At 36.5% G+C, this 21596-nt stretch overlaps 2 protein-coding genes across 2 annotated transcripts; both read left to right on the top strand.

The window, feature by feature from the left end:
- Positions 1–8751: 8751 nt before the first annotated feature.
- Positions 8752–15339, top strand: LOC122307667 (potassium transporter 8-like). The gene is made up of 8 exons (XM_043120697.1): positions 8752–9423; positions 9517–10003; positions 10097–10150; positions 12370–12630; positions 12721–12773; positions 13205–13328; positions 13424–13678; positions 14121–15339. The coding sequence occupies exons 1-8, from the start codon at positions 9385–9387 to the stop codon at positions 15170–15172; spliced, it is 2325 nt and encodes a 774-aa protein (XP_042976631.1). The 5' UTR covers positions 8752–9384; the 3' UTR covers positions 15173–15339.
- Positions 15340–15489: 150 nt separating this feature from the next.
- LOC122307668 lies at positions 15490–20355 on the top strand. The gene is made up of 7 exons (XM_043120698.1): positions 15490–16628; positions 16715–16801; positions 16958–17134; positions 18004–18174; positions 18376–18588; positions 18668–18756; positions 19364–20355. Exons 1-7 carry the CDS (start codon positions 16547–16549, stop codon positions 20069–20071), a joined length of 1527 nt encoding a protein of 508 aa, XP_042976632.1. The 5' UTR covers positions 15490–16546; the 3' UTR covers positions 20072–20355.
- Positions 20356–21596: the final 1241 nt, after the last annotated feature.

The following is a 21596-nucleotide window of genomic DNA, read 5'->3' as shown; positions in this document are numbered from 1 at the left end:
TTAAGTGTTATTCTAGTTTTATAACTACGTAGTACACTTTACCACTAAGAGAAAATGCTTGATTTTTTGTCACGCTGAAAAAACTTGTGAAGCATTTCTTTAAGCTAAGTTTGAGGTACTTTTCCGCTGTGTTTTCCAACAGCGCCGCTATCAATCTTGGCTCAACCATCATCTCTGTCTCACCCAGTTCTTCTCTCGGTTGACAACACCCTGTTCTTCTCTCTCTCAAGTCTTGACAGCACACGCACTCTCTCTTTAATTTGCTTTTCTCGACTAACGAAAACAAGATTCGGAAATCAAAAAGTGGGAGAAAGTTAAAACTCGTTATGTGGCCTTATGGTGCCGTTTTAGGTAAAAGTCAACCTAAACAAAATTGTTCTTGTGGTGGCTTGAACTCCATTCATGGAGTTAACAAAATCTGCCACAACGTCCATTAGGCTACTCGGCCAAAAATCACTTATGTTATAATATAAAATATATTTAATATAACTATCAGAGTCGGAATTGGTACTAGTGTGGGTGTCGGACGGAGTCGAATGTACAAAACTTTTGCCCAGCCCTACCCAAAACTGGCCTTTATTTACCTTCTCATTCTCACAAGTAAAACACATTGTCAACAAGGGAATACTGTTTGTTAACACATGCACGAATGATTTAGCTCGGTCGATCATGGTTAGAAATTAATACTCTATCGAGTCTATCCTTGGATAAGTCTGATAATCGGTATTGGTGAAGGATAATGATCGACCATGCTAATTATTAACTCGACTTTCATTCATCACAAACATATCAATAAGAATCTAATTAAAATATATATAAAGATGGTTCATGGTTCATACTTCCAATAAAAAAAAATAAAAAAAAAAACTTTGAAATGATAAAAAAAATGAATGGAAGTTGAGAAATCTCAATCTTTGATGTCAGAAAAATAATTAAAATAATGAAGCTGGATGCAGGGTCACTAGCGCATTAGAGATCTCTCTATCCTAATTAATTAAACAAAACAATTAGATCCTAATTAATGAATTTATATATGGTATCAGTTTGACGGGGCAACGTCCAAGTGATGTGGATATCGGATGCATGCATGCATGCAGGAAAGGTTCAGATCATCAAAGTAATTAACAATAATATTATTGTACAGAAATATACAATTAAGTGATCGAGTACTCATTCATATAATTGCCTACGCATGCATGCAGGAACATTATTAATAATAATAAAACCCGGATTGTATGGAGTGGCTTTGACGATCGATGGTCATCTTCTGGGTAGGGTACTATTTGCATACGTAGGCATGCATGCCTGCGGAAGCTTGATTAATGGTATGATCATCTTGATTAATATTGAATTAGATCATGTGATTTCACTCTATTTTGAGGGTGCAAGTGGGGATACATCATCCTGTATTCTCCAAGTGTCGGGTTATAATCATGATTTTTTTTTTTTCGTCACAAGTGGATGGAATTAATAAAATTGAGATTCCATTCTCTTTTTAAAAAAATAAAGAAGTGAAAATATATGATGAAATGCTATTTTAACTTCGAAATTAATTAAGACCAATTAAAAGGTGCTAGCTAGCCCATGAAAATATGGATCATAAAGCAGCACGTAACGTTAATTTAGGATCTGAAATTATCTAATTAATTAATATTGGATATACCATGCATATACTAGCAGTTAGATTCCAAAAATTAAAAGCCAGTCATAGTGCTGGCTGGCCAGCCATGATCGATGTGGTCACTCCTCTCGCGAAAACGAAGGCCGATTGACGTTATTTGCATATAATGCATTGGCATCTTTATCCAGCCTAGCCGCGCGCCACTTGTTTCAATCTTATCTTCATGACTTTTACCCTATCTTGCCTTTACTACTTTTTATTTATTTATTAAATTAATCATGTCATTATCAGACTTTTAAAAAATAAAATAAAATCTTTCCAATCCCCATATAATTATATATATATACTGACTTCTTGGGGGTTGCTTTGGCCGGATATACTGGATAGATAAATCATGACGTACGTGTTTTGAAATAAGTAGGTTTCTATTTTTGACAAAAGAAACTCATGAAAATGATTCCATGGGCCCCTTACTCCTCTGGTAGTCTCACTTTCATAATTTGTTGATTGATGATCTTAGAGCAAGTTCCCCATTTGCGTTTGGTAACTAGGCAAGAAAAATGAGAGAAGCTAGCGAAAAGAGGAGCAGGCATGCAGGAAAAATGTAGATGCCAGATGGGTTTTGATGATGATCAAATATAATAAATGATAGTGAGAGTTGTCCACATATCGTACAGTTATTTAAAAAAATAAAAAAATATAAAATTTATATAAAAAAATTATTTTTTTAAAAATAATTATACAATATTTATATCCTTTTTAGCTATATTTTTAAGTGTATTTATATAAATATATATAATCAAATAAATAGAAAAAGTGGCACAGAAATATTAGATTCGTAGCAAAACCTGACGTGATGTGATTGATTTACTCTTGTACATTTAACCAAAAGGTTGAAACACGACACAACTTTGACCATTCGCCTTTGAAAGGTCATGAATGCTAGCTGCTAGCTCTGGCCACCTCTGTAGAATAGTATAGATCCATCCATGCTTTCTGTTTGTTGTTCACTCAGTACTAGTCTATACGCAAGGAATTCCACACCCTTCTAATTGCATGCTTGCTTGGATTCTCTGCTCTTTGATCTGTCCCAGATGCCGCCTCAGCTAGCACAAATAATTAGAGAACAAACGGCCAAATTAAGCTTCGAAAACCTGCTCTCTTTGACTTGGAGCTTTTTTTATCAAAATCAAACAGCTGATGAGTGCGAAACTCTGTCCAAAAATTCATTGCCATTGATCAACATCCCGTGTTTGGAAATAATTTATTAATCTCTGCGCTAATAAATATATAAGGTACGTAATTTACGTCACCATCTATTTTTCAATGGTACGTAATTTATATCAAGCTGCTGGCTGAGACGTGGGCCAAGGCATTAAAAGTACCATGCATTTTCAAATTTTTAATTAGTCACGGGTATACTTCGAGTTAACTTTGTGTCATTAATAAGTTATCGAAAATTTGTTTAAATGATTTTTATTTGTTGTACCGGTGGTAATCAAAATTTTCTAGTATAAGGATCTTAAAAATTAGGGGAAAAAAAAAGGAGGTCAGAAATTTGATGTTTTCAAAATATGTCGGTTTAGGTAATCGATTATTCGAGTAATCAGGCAAATGGAAATGTATGAATTATATCAGGTTGGAACTTGCTTTTTCAGACCACGTCCGATTCGGTGAAACTTGAAAATAATTTATTAATCTCAACGCCGATAAATATAGGTAGTTTATGTCACCAACTCTCTTTCAATGGAAAAACGCTATGTACAATTGCGATTTGCCCCCATCGCGGCCTTTTGTCCTACATGGCATAAAAACATAACGGCGTCGTTTATTTTGAGATAAGATCCATTTGCCTTTTTTTTTCTTGTCATTTCTTTCGATCTCTTTCTTTACTTATTCTTTCTTTTGATTTCTCTCTGTATTCTCATCCCATCAAGATCTCGAGCAGAAACAATTTCCCTTTGATTTTGGTGTCCCTTTGTGTTCTCTCTTTTCCATAAAATCTGCAAAACCACTTTCTATTCTCTCTTCTCCACAAAGCTCCATCCACATCGTCCTCCCGTTCCCCCAAACCTCCATCTCCGTTTTCTTCACCCCCAATACCAAAGCCTACAAACCCACACCAACCCACACAACTTGCAGTTATCCACAAAAAACAAAGACAAGCTTGAAGCTTGTTAGAAGAACCTTGAGGAAAATAGAGGAAGTAGAGGAAAATTTATTTGGTTGTCGAGAAGACAGAGTAAAATCCAAAAATAGTCCGTGACAACCAGTTTAGTTGTCGAGAAAATAGAAAAAAATCATGCAATAGTCTGCAATAGTCTGTGACAGTTTGTTTGGTTGCTGAGAAAATAGAGAAAAATCATGCTTGGGTTTGATGACAAACAGAAAGAAAAAAAATGAGACTCAGGAAAAAAAATGCATTAGGGCATAGAAGACTCTCCGTTTATTTCACAACAAATTTTAGAAACCAAAGGATAGGTGATTTGGTGTATAGGAGTTGATCGTAGGTGAAGAAAACAATAAAGATAGTGGGTTTTGAAGTTGGGTGAACAAACGAAGAAGGGGAGAAGATGAAGTGGGTGGCTTGGTTCATTTTGTTGTTTAAATTAAACGATATCATCTAAAATGTATGCCACATAGGCCGTGGCAGGGACGTAGGCCGGTTGTCCCTAGCATTTCTATTTTTAAAGGTACCGTTGCTAACTTTTTCTTCTTCTTTCCATGAATGAGTTAGCTGTATTGCCCTACCATGCTATATGGGGTATTGCAATCCTATTTCTTCTAGCTTTCACTTCTTAAATAGATAAAATAAATATAAAATTTATGTAAAATATCAGTAGGTAGATAGGCGAAAATGTGTGTATTTAAATGCATTAGTTATCAATATAGATATAGATATATATAGGTAGAGAAATAGAAAGTATGGTTTCTATTTCATCAAACCAATGTTAGAAAGTATGGTTTCAAATCCTATTAGATTTGAGGTGGAGAAATTAGTTTACACAAGGCGTTGAAGGGCAGATCAACCCCTGAAGTCGACAGTGATACTAGCGACTGGTGAAATGGCTAGTATAAGGAGCGGATTCGGCAAGTGGCTTCAAGTCAGTAAATAAAGATACTGGTATTGATGCTAATGTTGTGTCTCTCTCCATGAAAAAAGAGACGTGTATATCCTTATGGCATGTCGCTAATTCCCAAAATTGCCATGATAGAGGATGTGTTAATGTTAGCAAGTCCACAAGTTTGCACACATGCATTGGTTTGGCATTGATGCAGGGTGTGTGGTGGAAATTCATGTCGATGGCTGATGAACTTCCAGGAAAGCCAAACTTGGAAGTTACACCATAATTTTCAGCAAGATTGTTTTCGACATGGGCCTAAGTGAAATGCTTAGAATTGGTTTTATTCTGAATGGATATATTTTTATGGTGAAGCATGATAGCAGAAGTTATGAAGATCTTCATTGAGGTGAAGTTTGGCTATGGGACCAGTCAAAGTCGCAAGGTGGAGATTGTTGAGTATTGCTCTTTGAGTCCCACATTGGTAGTGAGTGAGGAAGAGGCAAGGCTCATGAGTTATAAATAAGAGGCTTAGCCTCTTAGTTTAAGTGCACCAGTCAAATGCTTAGTTAGTAACTTTTGACTCTAGTTAAATTCCTCTGTTGTCCATTTTTGTAAAATGGAAAAATGTGTGAGTTAAAGTTTTTCTAGTGGGGAAAGCTTTGTGGGTGTGTTTGGGGTGAGGAGATAAATTATGTGATTGTAATAATTTTCACATAATGTATTTTCTTTTCTGGGTCTGGTGGTTTTTCTCCTATTTAGGAGTTTCTACGTAAAATCTTGTATTGTTATTATTTTTCTAATTTTCTTGTTATGCCTGCAAAGGATAAATCCTAGGGGGGTGAATTTGGAAGGTCCAAATTCCTAACAGCAAATGGCAAAAATATTGTCAGGAAAAGAATATCAGCCAGTTTCTGTTTAAATATGAATGGCATTTATGAGAAACATCCAACAGAAAAAGAGGTGAATGTGTCTGGTATGAACTGGCCTTGTTGTGACAAAGGGTTATGATGATCATTTAGATTGCTCCAGCCTTGAAAGGTAGGTTCTACTGACCATAAAGCGACGTTACCTACTATTAATCAATCTCTATTAGTTCTATATCTTGAAAATTAGTTTTCGCTAATTGGGTTATTCATGGCAGCAATCTGTGTTGTTTCATTCCTTGAATAGCATGCTTTATCCACAAGTTTATATCAAGCTGCTGGCTGGGAAGTGGGCCAAAGGCCAACAACGTAGCTCATCATCACGGGTGCCATCAGGTTCGCAATTCATGGCTCGCTCGCAGAATATTCTGTTTGTTGTTGTTAAAGACCAATTATAGATTCAAGCGTCTGTTTGTTTCACCAGCAAGGGACAATGCCAAACTCCTATCAGGTAAGGAAGCTTCAAACACATTGAATTTGGTATTGCTTCTTTTCTGGCAACATGTCAATATTATATAAAGAAATTACATAAAAGTAATCTTATAAATTGACGTGGCTTCATCTAATCCGTTATATCTATTTTATAATAAAAATAACTTTATAATTTGACGAACTATATCAAATTATATCAGTTTGTGAAATTATTTTTATATAATCTTTTTGTGACTATAATACTTCCTTTAGTGATAAACAATTTGGCGTGTGTCAAGCCAACCTTCAATATGGCCATTGCACGTTTTATTATTTTATCTCAAACCAAACTTTCACTAAATTAATTGTATCTAAGTTAGACTAAACTTTTTCATCAAAATATGGCAGTACAATTATTTCCTCATTCACATCTAACTCACATTTATATTTTATAACCACACAAAATTAATGTGGCCAAAAGTAAAAGAAGTCGTTTCATGACATCATGCTCAAGATTAAAAAAGTCAAAGAATTAAAAGTACCATGCATTTTCAAATTTTTAATTAGTCACAAGTATACTTCGTGTTAACTTTGTGCCATTAATAAGTTATCGAAAATTTTTTTAAATGATTTTTATTTGTTGTAAAGATGGTAATCAAAATTTTCTAGTATATCGATCTTAAAAATTAGGGGAAAAAAATGAGGTCGGAAAATTGATGTTTCCAAAACATGTCGGTTTAGGTAATCGGTTATTCGAGTAATCAGGCGAACGAAAATGTATGAATCATATCGGGTTGGAACTTGCTTTTTCGGACCACGTCGGGTTGGGTGAAACTTGAAAATAATTTATTAATCTCGACGCCGATAAGTATAGGTAGTTTACGTCACCAACTCTTTTTCAATGGACAAAATGTTATGTACAACCGTGAGATGCTCCCGCCGCGGCCTTTTGTCCTACATGGCATAAAAAACACAACGACGTCGTTTTATTTTGAGATAAGATTCCTTTGCCTTTTCTTTTCTTGTCATTTCTTTTGATCTCCTTCTTTACTTCTTCTTTTCTTCGATTTCCCTCTGCATTCTCATCCCATCAACTATCAAGACCTCGAGCAGAAACAATTTTCCTTTTATTTTGGTGTCCCTTTGTGTTCTCTCTTTTCCATGAAATCTACGAAGCCACTCTGTGTTCTCTCTTCTTTACAAAGCTCCATCCCCATCGTCCTCCCTCTCCCCCAAACCTCCATTTCGGTTTTCTTCACCCTCGTACTAGAGCCTACAAACCCACACCAACCCACACAACCTGCAGTTATCCACAAAAAACAAAGACAAGCTTGAAGCTTGGTAGAAGAACCTTGAGGAAAATAAAGGAAGTAGAGGAAAATTTGTTTGGTTGTTAAGAAGACAGAGGAAAATCCAAAATAGTTCGTGACAGCCTGTTTAGTTGCCGAGAAAATAGAAGAAAATCATGCAATAGTCTGCAATAGTCCATGATAGTCTGTTTGGTTGCTAAGAAAATAGAAAAAAATCATGCTTGGATTTGATGACAAACAGAAAGAAAAAAAATGAGACCCAGGAAAAAAAATGCATTAGGGCATAGAAGACTCTTCGTTTATTTCACAATAAATTTTAGAAACCAAAATATAGGTGATTTGGTGTGGAGGAGTTGATAGTAGGTGAAGAAAACAATAAAGATAGTGGGTTTTGAAGTTGGGTGAACAAACGAAGAAGGGGAGAAGATGAAGTGGGTGGCTCGATTCATTTTGTTGTTCAAATTAAACGATATAATCTAAAATGTGTGCCACATAAGGCCGCGGCAAGGATGCAGGCCGGTTGTCCTAGCATTTCTGTTTTCAATGGTACCGTTGCTGACTTTTTCTTTTTCTTTCATGAATGAGTTAGCTGTATTGCACTACCATGCTATATAGGGTATTGCAATCCTATTTCTTCTAGCTTTCACTTCTTAAATAGATAAAATAAATATAAAATTTACGTAAAATATCAGTAGGTAGGTAAAATATCAGTAGGTAGATAGGTGAAAATGTGTGTATTTAAATGCATTAGTTATCAATATAGATATAGATATATATAGGTAGAGAAATAGAGAAGTGCTACATATATAAATAAATTATATAAATTAACATTATTTTATGTGATTTATTAAATTTATTTTATAATAAAAATAATTTTATAATATAAAAAATCATATCAAATTATGTCAATTTATTAATTTAATTTTTGATGTAATCTGGCTAAAATATTTATCATATATATATATCCTGTTTAATTTTTATGACAAGTTGATTTTCCAGTTGTTTGAACCTTAAATGCACAGATTTGTTTGGCAACCGTTCATTTTGTTTTTGCCAAAGAACTTCGCCGGTAGGCGGCCTATTAATTTAAATGGAGTAATTTAAATGGACCATTCGATTCAACGGTGGTCCACTTCTGCCATAATATCCGCGTCAAGATTGCCACCTCAAAGGAAAAGTTGCTTTCAGTCATCAGTTACCAGCAAAAGAGATATTATATAGGTACTATAAAGGAGTGATCACTAATAATTTACAGATTTTAAATCGAAAAAATAAAAAAACAAATTAATAAAGCGAGTGATATTAATCAAATGTTAAGTTATAACTTTTCAGGTCGGCTTAAGATCATGGGTCGTCCTCCATTTTTTTTTTTTTTTTTTTAAATGTTTCTCAAATGATTTGGACGTGCATGATTTCATAACAAAAAATTGAAAAGAAAAGACAAAGTTGACGTATGAATTGAGTATAAAGTTGAGTTTGGTATGAGTTACTGGCCATATATAGACGCACTCTTTTTTAAGTGCGTGCCTGCGTCGTTTACAGAGCACAAAACCCACCTTTCCAAAAAGCGTGTTATATGCTTCAGTGAATGCCAAGTGGAAGAAAATGACAACCTCTCCAGAAGATTCCACATCTAGAATATGAACCAAAACAAAGCAAGCAGACGACCCGGAAGCCACCTGTGTTCAGAAAAAAACAACCCCCCCTCGTATTAGGAGCTCCAATTCCACCCACCTACTTGTTGCGATACCATTCTCTCTAGACGTTCTTGGTGTTCCGTGCTCATTCTTGATTTGTTGTCTACGTTGGTTGGTCCGTTTTTCTCTTATTTCTTTTATTATTATTTTTAATTTTATTTATTGGGGCAAAAATTTGGTTGGTCTTTAACTACTTTCTGCACTCTCAAGTGAAACAAATCGACATTATCTAAACGTTTTTTTGTGTTTCTTCGGCTTCTTTAAACTGGGGAGGGTTATAAACCTATTTGGCTTCGTCTTCACTTTCCTTCGACTTGTTCGAAGAATGTACTTTCTCTGATTCTAAGGCAGCCCAGCATGGATTTGGAGGGTGAAATCCGTAGCCAGCCAATCAAGGTAAGACATGCGGCAAAGTACCGTGAGTTGTTTCGTGAAAGACCCTCCCTGAAATCCTGGATTTTCTGATCATCTTATTGTTTTTTGTTTCAGAAGGACTCGTGGAAGACTCTTTTAACATTGGCTTATCAGAGCTTGGGTGTTGTCTATGGAGATTTAAGTACTTCTCCATTATATGTATACAAGAGCACTTTTGCTGAGGATATTACGCATTCAGATACGAATGAGGAAATATATGGGGTTTTGTCTTTTGTGTTCTGGACACTTACGCTGGTGCCGCTGCTTAAGTACGTGTTTATCGTGCTTAGAGCTGATGATAATGGTGAAGGTGGGACTTTTGCTCTGTATTCATTGCTATGCCGGCACGCCCGAGTCAGCGCATTGCCCAATTGCCAGCTTGCTGACGAGGAGCTATCGGAGTACACAAAAGACGGAGCTGAATCCCACGATGGAAATATTGTGTGGAGACTAAAATCGACATTGGAGAAGCATAAAGTGTTGCAAAGGTTACTGCTTGTTCTGGCTTTGATTGGGACTTGTATGGTTATTGGGGATGGGGTCCTTACACCAGCAATTTCTGGTATTAGAGGTTATGATATTTCGATTTTATTTCAAGTTCTTAGCTTGGGATGTCACTAATTGAGAATCCTTTCTGATTTTGATCACTGTATAGTGTTTTCGGCTGTGTCCGGGCTGGAGCTTTCCATGTCAAAAGAGCACCACCGATGTAAGTTCCTTGTCTATTTGGCCGAGATATGTCAAAATTCATTACTATTCAAGATTCAGTTTTGTAGTTTGAGAAAGATAACATACATCAGAGGTTTGCCGCTATCCAGTAAATCTTTCAGTTGATCTGCAAATAAAACATGTGTCCTAATCACATGTTGATTTGCAAATAAAATATCCCCTGATATCTTCGTATTCTAGTTCCTGGTGAGCACCGAGTGATACCGAGTTCTCATTGGTGCACTTTTCTGAGAATTTTAATGTCGTCTATTTCATATGTTTATGAGGATTAAAGAAGCGTATCATAGTTATGGATATGTCTTGATTCTATTACATACCGTTGTTTAAATAATATTTGAAAATTCAAAACCTTTTCTTCTCCCTTTTCCAATGTACAGATGTGAAGTTGGTGGACTAGTTATGGGTGTTGTGGACCTTGTGGTTCCCTACGTAGATAAGCAAGACAAACCACCTGCTTTAATCAAAGCATATCACGACGAAAGTAATAAAAAAATATTTACATTAATAATGTAGAAGGTAAAGTTGATGACGCCCAGTCTATTAATAAAGATGGAATTCGTGGCTAAAAAGAGAGGCTTAACTTATTTATGAAAAGATAAAGCTATAAGATTTACCTTTTATAAAGTTGAACTATCTAATGAGGCAAAGAAAAAGTAGCTCAGTTTGGATAAGACTCCAACCAGGATGAAGATATATATATAACGTTGGCGGGCATTCAGCATCTCTGTTAGATTGTGTAATTGGAATTATGATCATTATTAGACTGGTCAAATAAAGTTAGAACTATCACTAAAGGCCCCCATGAGGTATACCGTATACATAATTGTGACCATGTAATTAACCAAGCCTGGATCCACTTGTCCCTGTCCCAAGCGTTGCAGTGCACATACCAGAATGAAGTCGTCATCATCATCATCATTCTTTTATAAACTTCGACCATTGTGGTCGGATCATCTCCTCGAGTCCCTATGGAGTATAACTTAAGATATGTATAGCATTTCCACTTTCTAAATCTCCATCCATTCTTCAACCGTCCCTCTTATTCCCATCATAGGTGTAATCAGCGTATATGTCCTCCTACTAGTGGTCTACTGTCCACTGCCCTTTTTTGGCTGGTCCTGCTGTCTCTACTTGCTGGCCTTTACAATCTGTGAGCATTGTGTTCCCCACCATCCATCAAGGTTCAACAAAGTTGCCTAATTCATTGGACTTCGATAGGCCATTTGATGAGATCATACAACCTTTGCTTGGAGGAATCTAGTATAACAATTATAGGGGGAGGCTTGCCAACATAATCTAGAATGAGTGGGATTGAGATTTTCCCCTTTCCCTTTATAGATGGTAGTACTCTTTATTCACATTTAAAAAAGTACTAAGCAACTAAAATCTTACTGCGGCCAATCACAAATTAAATGGAAGTTTTTAAGCTTCAAGATGCTTCATTCTTAGTCTCAATTTTTTCTTCTTAATAATTTAAATTTAGTAACAAAATGTAAAACTGATTTAGTGATAGTTTAGTTGAAAATGGCACAATTGTATGAAATTATTTATATACTCACCATTCCTAGCACTGAGCACTGAGCACTCATGTACATATGTCATGTTGGTGTTAAATTCACAGTCAATCCCAAGTGTTTTTGAATTGCCAGATAGCTGATGAAACAATACTACGATCTGATCATTTAGGTGTATCTTACCCATATGGGTTATATCTATTAATGCGGAAGTGCTTCCATAACTATACATGAAAACAGCAAAATTCTTTCTAGTGATATTTATCATATATGTACTGTAGGGAAACCCCGTTTTCATTCACTAAATGTTGCTTGCTTGAAATTTTCTTTACTGGACCAGGGAATTCTTTCAAGGAGAGTTCAAGACTGACAGTTAATATAACTGTCACTTTTAATTTAATTATTACCCTTCACGTCTCCATTGAGTTCAGTTATGAGGACATGAAACTTCACTTGTGCCTTTATGGTCCATGAGTATGCTTCATTTGAAATTTGTGGCATTGCTTTTATGCTAGCTTGATGATCTTGATATAAGTAGATGAGATGTCTATCAACTGCATACCTCGAGATGAAGTCTTCTATAGTTCTGAAGGTTGATTAGGGATATTGGCAATGCTAACATATTATGATTTCTCATATACTCGAGCACAGTATTCTGTTCCCTCAAAGTTCATTGATTCTGCAGATGTTGAAGTCCCAGTTGCTTGTATCATACTGGTATTCTTGTTTGCTCTCCAACATTACGGGACCCATCGGGTAGGGTTCCTCTTTGCACCTGTGGTGATTACGTGGCTTTTATGCATGAGTGCTATTGGTGTGTATAATATCTTCCACTGGAATCCCCATGTTTATCAAGCACTCTCTCCATACTACATGTACAAATTTTTGAAGAAGACACAAAGGGGAGGGTGGATGTCCTTGGGTGGGATTCTTTTATGTATAACAGGTACAAGAATATGCAGAGTGTACTGTGTGCTCTATCACTTTACCCAATATAATTGTTTTTCCCTCTAATAATAATTTTTCAACATTTCAGGCTCGGAAGCTATGTTTGCTGATCTTGGACATTTTTCACAGTTGTCTATTAAGGTAGACTTACCTGATTCTGTTTGTTGGTGGGTATATGACTAAAATCTGCAAAAGAAGTTTTCTGACTGTGCTTAGTGGATTCAAATAGAAATTAAAGAGACACTCTAGGTTCATCACTGATGATATACCATGGGATATATAATCTACCATAATTTGCTTGAAATATTAATGAGGAAATTGAAGCATAAAATAAATAGATGAAGGTTCTGGTAGTCAGTTCAGCAGCTAAAAGTTTTATTGCCCCAGTTCAAATAAAAGTGCATTAATCAGACCGGCTTCTCCTCTGCTAGATGTTCCTATGTTAAGTAAAAGACTTGCATGGTCATGCTTTATAACGGCTTCACTCATTTATATTCATATACAAACTCATGGTAAACTATTATACAACCAGTACATGCAAGCTACTTGTTTAACAGAAAGCTCCTTTGCAGATTGCTTTCACTTGTATGGTGTACCCATCCTTAATCCTAGCATATATGGGACAAGCTGCTTATCTTTCTAAGCATCATGCTATTGAAAGTCACTATCGGATTGGATTCTATGTCTCAGTACCTGGTAGGTGCATACTATTGTTACCTAGAGGATAAGAATCCAGTTTTACTCTTGGCTTGGGAATTGACTAGTTTGAAGTACTGACCTTATTCTTTCAGAGAAAATAAGATGGCCTGTTCTGGGAATAGCCATACTTGCGGCTGTGGTGGGAAGCCAAGCCATCATTACTGGGACTTTCTCTATTATCAAGCAATGCTCTGCTTTGGGTTGCTTTCCAAGGGTCAAAATTGTCCACACATCATCTAAAATACATGGACAAATTTATATTCCGGAGATCAATTGGACCTTAATGCTGTTATGCCTGGCTGTTACCATTGGCTTTAGGGACACAAAACGCATGGGTAATGCAGCAGGTACTACAGTCCACATCAAAATTTGTTTTGTGTTCACACAAAACGTTTATATCAAGTTGTTCTTTGTGTTATTCTGTATCTCCCTATTTCTCTTCCTTTTTTAGTATCAGGTGGCATTTTTATCACACGATTCTTTGGTAGCCCTCTGATTTTGGCCTTGTGTTGCTTTTGAAATTCTTACCTCTGTACCGGGACGACAATTGATTAAAGTCGTCTTCATCTTTCAATGTCAAAAACTGCCTCGATGTGTGGGAATGGGATTAGCCAGGAAACATACTAATTATTTTATTAAAGGGATGGAGACTTTCAAGTACTAAACCCACCAAAAAGAGAAAGAGCAGCTAATAGGTTTAGTTTATACGTCATGAGTTGTAATCATGAACATAATGTTTCATGGGCTCTAATCATCATCGCTTTTACAGCATCTTCTTCTTTTGAACAGGTTTGGCAGTTATAACCGTTATGCTGGTAACTACCTGCCTGATGTCTCTAGTCATAGTCCTTTGCTGGCACAGAAGCATCTTCCTAGCCATTTGCTTTATATTCTTCTTTGGCTCCATTGAAGCACTCTACTTTTCAGCATCCCTCATCAAGTTCCGTGAAGGAGCTTGGGTTCCCATTGCCCTCTCATTTATCTTCTTAATTGTCATGTATGTTTGGCATTATGGCACACTCAAGAAATATGAGTTTGATGTTCAAAATAAGGTATCCATCAACTGGCTCCTCAGTCTTGGTCCCAGCCTTGGAATTGTTCGGGTCAAGGGGATTGGACTTATACATACCGAGCTAGTTTCTGGGATCCCAGCTATTTTCTCTCACTTTGTCACCAATCTCCCAGCTTTCCACCAGGTTGTAGTATTCCTCTGCATCAAATCTGTCCCAGTGCCACATGTCAGGCCTGGTGAAAGGTTCTTGGTCGGAAGAGTTGGCCCAAGAGAGTACCGGCTCTATAGATGCATAGCACGGTATGGCTATCGTGATGTTCAAAAGGATGAAAATGAGCTCGAAACAGATCTTGTATGTAGTATTGCAGAATTTATCCGGTCAGAGGGACCGGCATACGATGTGGGAACAGAAGATGTGGTGAATGATGAAAAGATGACAGTTGTGGGGACTTCATCATCGAATGTTGAAGGTATAAGAGTGTGTGAAGATGATGGAAACGTTGGAGAAATGGCAGGTACTTCAGAGTTGAGGGAAATTAACTCCCCAAAAAGGGTTAGGAAGAGAGTGAGATTTGTTGTGCCAAAGAGTCCACAAATTGATGTAGATGCACGTGAGGAGTTGCGGGAACTGATGGACGCTAGGGAGGCAGGAATGGCATTTATTATGGGGCATTCATATATGAGAGCAAAGAAAGGGTCCAGTTTGACGAAGAAAGTCGTGATTAATCTTGGTTATGATTTCTTGAGGAGAAACTTCAGAGAACCAACTTTTGCTTTGAACATTCCTTATGCATCCACTCTAGAGGTCGGCATGGTGTACCATGTTTAACCACGAGTATAGCTTTGTATTTTGCGTTTTAAGCATCTGTGTCATTGTAAATGGCGTGTCGAAGTTTCTTTTTGTTTTTCTTCTCTTTTTGAATGCTTATTCAAGATGAATTTACATAGCAAACTGGCACAAACTGCTTATGGAGCTGAGGTTTGATCTGCTGCAAATGGTGATACTCAAACATGTCTGGATGTTTTGTCTCTTCCCCATCGCCTTAAAATAAACGAGAGTTTTTTCTGCCGTTCAGTCGAACATCGATTCTAAACACGGCATCATATACACATATACCCATGGAAAACTTTGACATGAATTAAGTACGGTAACATTTACGTCACCAGCCGGAAACGGTATTAATTTCCGTCTTAAACGACAGTCTTTGTTTAGCAGTTTTCGAAAGATTTTATCAGTCAACGGTTGAGCCAATTGGAACCATACTCTTAACATCTTACAAAATAATTTACAAAATAAAATATTTAGAAATTAGAAGCAAAGTGCCAAAGTCTACGAAGCGGGGCACTGTCATATCACTTCTAGCTGCGAGTTCATGACAATGCAGAATTTGGGCATTGCTGAAACGGCAAAAACGTGGCTACTCAAGTTTTATCTCTTCCCATTTGAAACGTGTCGAGGTTGGGACAAACCTCAATGCTCCTGTCCTTTACATGAGGAGGTCACTAGATTGTAGTTGCTGAAATTGATAGTATCTTACTTTTTATATCTTCTCATAATGTCATTAGATAAGGTCATGATTACTGAAGATTGATGAGAGGATGAAAGGGATTACTAATCTTCAACAAGACGCTGCTATGCTACTCTTGAGACAAGCCAAATCTTCCGTCGACACAAAAGAAAAGAAAAGAAAAGAAGGATTTTGTTTCTTTGGACCGTTAAAGATTTGGGAGGAACTGAAAAGAAGCTGAGGCGGCCACCGTTCATGATGCTTGTAAACCACTCTGCTAAAACTTTGCTTTCTTTATAGGCCACAGTCCAAACCATACATCTCTGACTGCCTTCCTGAACAGGTCCAAAACTACGTAACACCTAGCTGCACCTGTTAAGAACTTCAAAATCTTATTGCCAAATGGAAATGCTGCCACCCATGATTCCGCCTTATCACTCTCGTTTGCCCATACTTCCTTCCCTTTGAACTCAGCTCCCTTCTGTTTACTGTAATGCCTTCCAATGGTCATTATTCTCTTCTTGTCTCTCACTCTTTCTCTCTTACAAAGACTTTCACTAATTAACATGTAAAAAAGAGTCCGGAAACACAGTCTGTGGGCCTCATACACAAGCGGGTTCTTCAAAGCAAAGGTTACTCCTTCGCATTTGAGCATTTTGTCCCTTCTTTCATTTCTACTCTAGACGCCAGCAACGATGAGAAATTGGGTTCTTGTGGCTCTCGTTTTCGCGGTTCTTTTCGGTGGATTTTCTTCCGCCTCAGCCACACATCCAGCGAGTGAGTATAGATTTTTGCTGTCAGATTCTCTGCTTCAAATTCTTTCTAAGTTTTTAAATTTTCTTAACATTCTGAAACATCTACAGAAATTGTAAGTGGTGTTGTCTCCAATGTGATCTCTGCACTCGTTAAGTGGCTATGGTCACAGAAGTTCATGAAGAAGACAGATGCAGGTATATTAACGAGCACGCAAGTTTGTGTTTTTCCCTGTCTTGGGTTTTGCTTACTAGGGGGTGGAGACTGTCCTTTGTAATGTTAAGGTTAGTGTTAATATAACAAAAATAAGGACTTTTCAGGTCGATGAGTTTGTGAGATTTTTTTTGTCCCAGCGGTTTCTAATCGTCCCATGATGAAATTTGAGGGTGGATATACGGTGGAGACGGTATTCGATGGAAGTAAACTTGGAATTGAACCATACTCAGTTGAGACGTCTCCAAGTGGGGAGCTTCTGCTTTTGGATTCTGAAAACAGTAATATCTACAAGATTTCAACCCCACTGTCTCGTTGTAAGATTTTTTCTGCTCGTACAGTTTTGGAATTGTGCACGATCATGTTGTTTGTGATTTTGTGCTTTTAGTTCACTCCAATTTCCATTAGTCTTTAATATTTGCGGTTTTTCTTTTTCTTCCCATAAAGCACTACTGAAGACTGAACACCCCATTTCGAGTCTCTAGTAAATAAGTTACCTGTCAGGTAATCCAAATTAGATTCACACTCGAGACATTTTGTTTGTTTATTTTTGTTACCTTTCCTTGCTAAATCTTGGCAGAATGCAGATTCACTATCGGGTAAGTATTATAAATGTATGTTTTGTTTAGTTGAAGCCTCCACTTTCAAAAGTACAATAGGCCTTTTAGTTTAGGTTTTGTCCAAACCCGAGTCCATCGTTTTGGAGATATCTTTTGTTTTGAGACCAATATTCTTTAACGTGCACCCACACTTCTTGTTCACTCATCTACTTGCCTTTCTTTTTTTAACTAAGATTTAACGCTTTTGTGTTTTGCATTAAAAAAAGCCAGTACATTTATATTGATGAGATACCTTGTTCCTTGAAGAAGATGATCCACTCAAATGTTTATATGGTTAATGGATACCCAATCACATTTTTCTTTTCAAGTTGTTTGATTATATGGTGTCGAGAAAATCAATCAGATGCAGGCCAAATGGTGTTTAAGTTGTCCTTGATTTTTTCAGTTGGATATGCATACAGGCTACACTAAGATTTATCCATTTCCCTTTCCACTTAGACAGATCTCAAGACACATATCAGTTTTGTAATCTGATTAAGTTACTTCTCTTTCTGGGAATTTACTCTTTTCATCAAAACCCATTGTTATACTTTTTAGCATGCTCAAGATGTGTGTATAAACCACAGATGGCAGGCCCAAGCTGGTTGCTGGATCTTCTGAAGGTTATTCTGGGCACATAGATGGGAAGCCAAGAGAGGCAAGAATGAACCACCCGAAAGGGCTTACTGTGGATGACAGAGGAAACATTTACATTGCTGATACAAAGAATATGGCAATTAGGAAGATCACTGATTCAGGTAAAAATTTATCGAAGTTTCTTGTGGTTAAAGAAAGAAACTTCTTTTGTAATGAATGTGTTAAAAAGCTTTCAAACCATGGGAACAAAACTTTCTTCAAAATGTCCCATCCCCCCAAGTGCATGAAATTCTGGCATTCAAGTCACTTGCTACTTTAGGATAGGACCTAAATTTGTACAATTTAATATTTTCTTTTTGCAGGGGTTACAACCATTGCTGGTGGAGCATGGGGCCGAGGAGCTGGTCACGTTGATGGTCCAAGTGAAGATGCGAAGTTTTCAAACGATTTTGATCTTGTTTATATTAGAGCAAGCTGCTCACTTTTGGTTATAGACAGAGGAAACCAGGCAATTCGAGAGATTCAACTAAATGATGAAGATTGTTCTTCCCAGTATGATAACAGTTTCCATTTAGGTATCAAGGAAACAGTGGAAACTTTCATCTATCATTTTCTTTCAAGAGGAGGCGCATAAAATGTGTTTTAACATTGCAGGGATAGCCGTGCTTGTTGCTGCAGGACTTTTGGGTTACATGTTGGCATTGATGCTGCGAAGGTTGCGAGCAATGTTTTCTTCCAAAGATGTAAGTTAAGTTATTAAATTGGGTTGGTGACCGGAGAGGTGTCTCCATAGGCATCTTTGTCACAAATCTGGATATCAAATTATGACTTTTCAATCATGTTTGCCCAAAGAATGAAGAATAGACCTCAAATTTATATTTTTAATATTAACTGGCTTAGAATGGTTGTGCTAAGATTGAAAAAATTTCACTTCTACACTCGTTTTGAATGGAGCATGTATCTGATATATATTCTTGTCGCAAGTAAACTCTTCCATCATTTATTCATGCATCTCTTTTTATAAGAACATGCATCTTGAATGCTACGAATAGTTTTATTTTCCTTTGGGTCATATTCTGAAGTGTTTTCTGTGAACATTTTAGATGCCAACACGTGCATTTGCTTTGAATTGTGTTACTCCAGCTGCTGAAGAAGAAAAATATTTTGAAGCTTCCCCAAATTTAATATGCTTCCTATAATTGTCCAAACCCTTAAAAACCAAATATTCTGGTGGCAGAGAACTAAAATTGAAATTATTCACTACGATGGAAACAAGCTGGAGTATTCCTGGACTGATTATTTTCATGTCTTCATGTTATGACCAGAACAAGTTTCATTTTTATATTGCAGGAGTCAAGATCTCCCATAAAGAAAGTTTCACGAGTGGCATCGTATCAGAGGCCTCCTGAATCAGTCAGGCCCCCCTTGATCCCACCTGAGGATGAACCTGAGAGACCAGAAGAGGGATTCTTTGTTTCAATGGGGAAGCTTGTCCTCAACACTGGCTCATCCTTAGCTGAGATATTTGGGGGATTATTTTCAGGCTCAAGAAGAAAGCCCCTCCTCTATCATCAACACTACCAACAACTGAATGAACATTCAAGGGCATGGCCCATGCAAGAGAGCTTTGTGATACCAGATGAGGATGAACCACCATCAATAGAAACTAGACCACCTACGCCGAAAAAGGCCTACCCTTTTATAAACAAGGACCTGGAGACGAGCCACCATACCAAGCAAAGTCAAGCTTACCATAATGGATGGGATGGTGATTACCGCCAACAACAGCTTTACAGGCAGGATCAGCAACAACAGCATCACATGCAGCATCAGCAACAACAGCAGCATGGGCTGCATCAGCAACATCACAGGCATTTCTCAACAAGCCCACAAACTTACCCTGAAAAGAGATGCAAAACGAATGATATTGTCTTTGGGGCAGTTCAACAGGCTGGACAGCGAGGGGCGGTAGTTATAAAGGCTGTTGACTATGGAGATCCCATCTATAATCACCGTAATATTCGACCCCGACTCAATTATACAAGTTACCCTCATTGATATCCATCATCACTGCTACACGTTAGCAAAAGGGATCATTGTAAACTTTACAATGATAATATATACATATATTCATATATATATATATATATATATCTGATGTAAGAGGTATTCCTGCTGGCTGCTGGTTGTTTTTTATTTTCATTTACTCAGGCGTAATGTACTAATGTTGGGTTTCCAAAGTACCATCTTAATTGGTAAAAGGAAGTATAAGGATGTAGTATACGACTAAACTGCATTGTACTTTCTTATTACTGGAAACCTAGAGAATCATATTAATGCAAGTGTACTCGCCGAAAGGAAAAGAAAAGATGGCGATAGTTTCATGGAGAAGCTGTGTAGTCGTCTTGTTGCCAAGTCAGAAATCAACTTGAAGAGTCATAAAGAAGGTATTTCCTTAAGGACAGCATGCTAAGCTTACGTATACTTTCTACTGAATTTGAGATCTTTCCAAATTAGATGGCGCGGACGTTCTCTTAAATTATGTTTTCAAATTATGCATAACTAATGACCAAGACAGTGATCATCATATTGTGATGTCGTGTCTAATTGAAAATTGTAAGATATTTTCCTTCTTTAAACGGCTCTGAGCAATTAACTTCGAAGTAGGTAATTTTGCTGGCTGACTTGCCTGGCATTGGACTTTTTAATGCAACCAGCCAAGGAAAAAGCGACAATATCGCCTAGTTAGGTAGGTCTTGGGTCATTTTTCCAGATCTCAAGTAATTATACCAGAAAAAATAAATAGCACTGTTACATATACACACACATATATATATAGATTATACAAAGTGAACTCGCAAACTGATATAATTTTATAAATTTGTTAGATTTATTTTATAATAAAAATAACTTTTTAATATAAAGTACCATATAGGAGTGTAAAAAAAAAAGGGGTAAACTGGATCGGACCAAATCGGTGGAATGGATTCGGCATCAATTTTTCTTAAAACAAGTCAAAATCGATCTGATTTCTATTTTTTTTTCTAAAACCTGACCGGACCGGACCAGACCGGTTTTTATATATATATTTTAATTTTTCTATTGTATATAATATTTATATATAATATATAACTATATATAAAATATTTTTATATTATATGATAAATTATTATTAATATAATATTAAATTTTAAAATCTTATATCATTTTATTTATTGTATTAATAGTTATACTAATATTATATAGTGCATATTAATAGTTACACTAATACTATATCATTATATATTATAATATACTATAATATATTATATTATATCATTATAGTCTATACAATTATAATATATATTATAATATACTACAATATATTATCCTTATAGTATTATATACTATATATAATATAGTACATTAAAACATAAAAACCGGATCAGAAACGGATAAAGCCAGTTTTGAAAAATGCAAAACCGGTGTATATTGGTTCGGTCCTAAATTTTGTTAAAAAAAATTTAAGACCCAACCGGAACGGTTACACTCTTAATACTATATCAAGCTACATTAATTTGTAGATTTACTTTTGTCTCTAAAT

The sequence above is a fragment of the Carya illinoinensis genome, chromosome 4 (assembly GCF_018687715.1).
Source record: "Carya illinoinensis cultivar Pawnee chromosome 4, C.illinoinensisPawnee_v1, whole genome shotgun sequence".
Lineage (NCBI taxonomy): Eukaryota > Viridiplantae > Streptophyta > Magnoliopsida > Fagales > Juglandaceae > Carya > Carya illinoinensis.
This window is presented reverse-complemented; position numbering and strand designations above follow the sequence as displayed.

What these genes read in the sequence shown, in the direction of transcription:
- LOC122307667 (XM_043120697.1), top strand. Translation starts at nt 9,385, where the DNA reads ATGGATTTGGAGGGTGAAATCCGTAGCCAGCCAATCAAG. An exon ending in GATTCTTTTATGTATAACAG is followed by an intron (nt 12,631 to 12,720) that starts GTACAAGAATAT and finishes TCAACATTTCAG; the next exon opens with GCTCGGAAGCTATGTTTGCT. An exon ending in TTTCACAGTTGTCTATTAAG is followed by an intron (nt 12,774 to 13,204) that starts GTAGACTTACCT and finishes GCTCCTTTGCAG; the next exon opens with ATTGCTTTCACTTGTATGGT.
- LOC122307668 (XM_043120698.1), top strand. Translation starts at nt 16,547, where the DNA reads ATGAGAAATTGGGTTCTTGTGGCTCTCGTTTTCGCGGTTCTTTTCGGT. An exon ending in CATGAAGAAGACAGATGCAG is followed by an intron (nt 16,802 to 16,957) that starts GTATATTAACGA and finishes TTTTTGTCCCAG; the next exon opens with CGGTTTCTAATCGTCCCATG. An exon ending in TAGGAAGATCACTGATTCAG is followed by an intron (nt 18,175 to 18,375) that starts GTAAAAATTTAT and finishes TTCTTTTTGCAG; the next exon opens with GGGTTACAACCATTGCTGGT.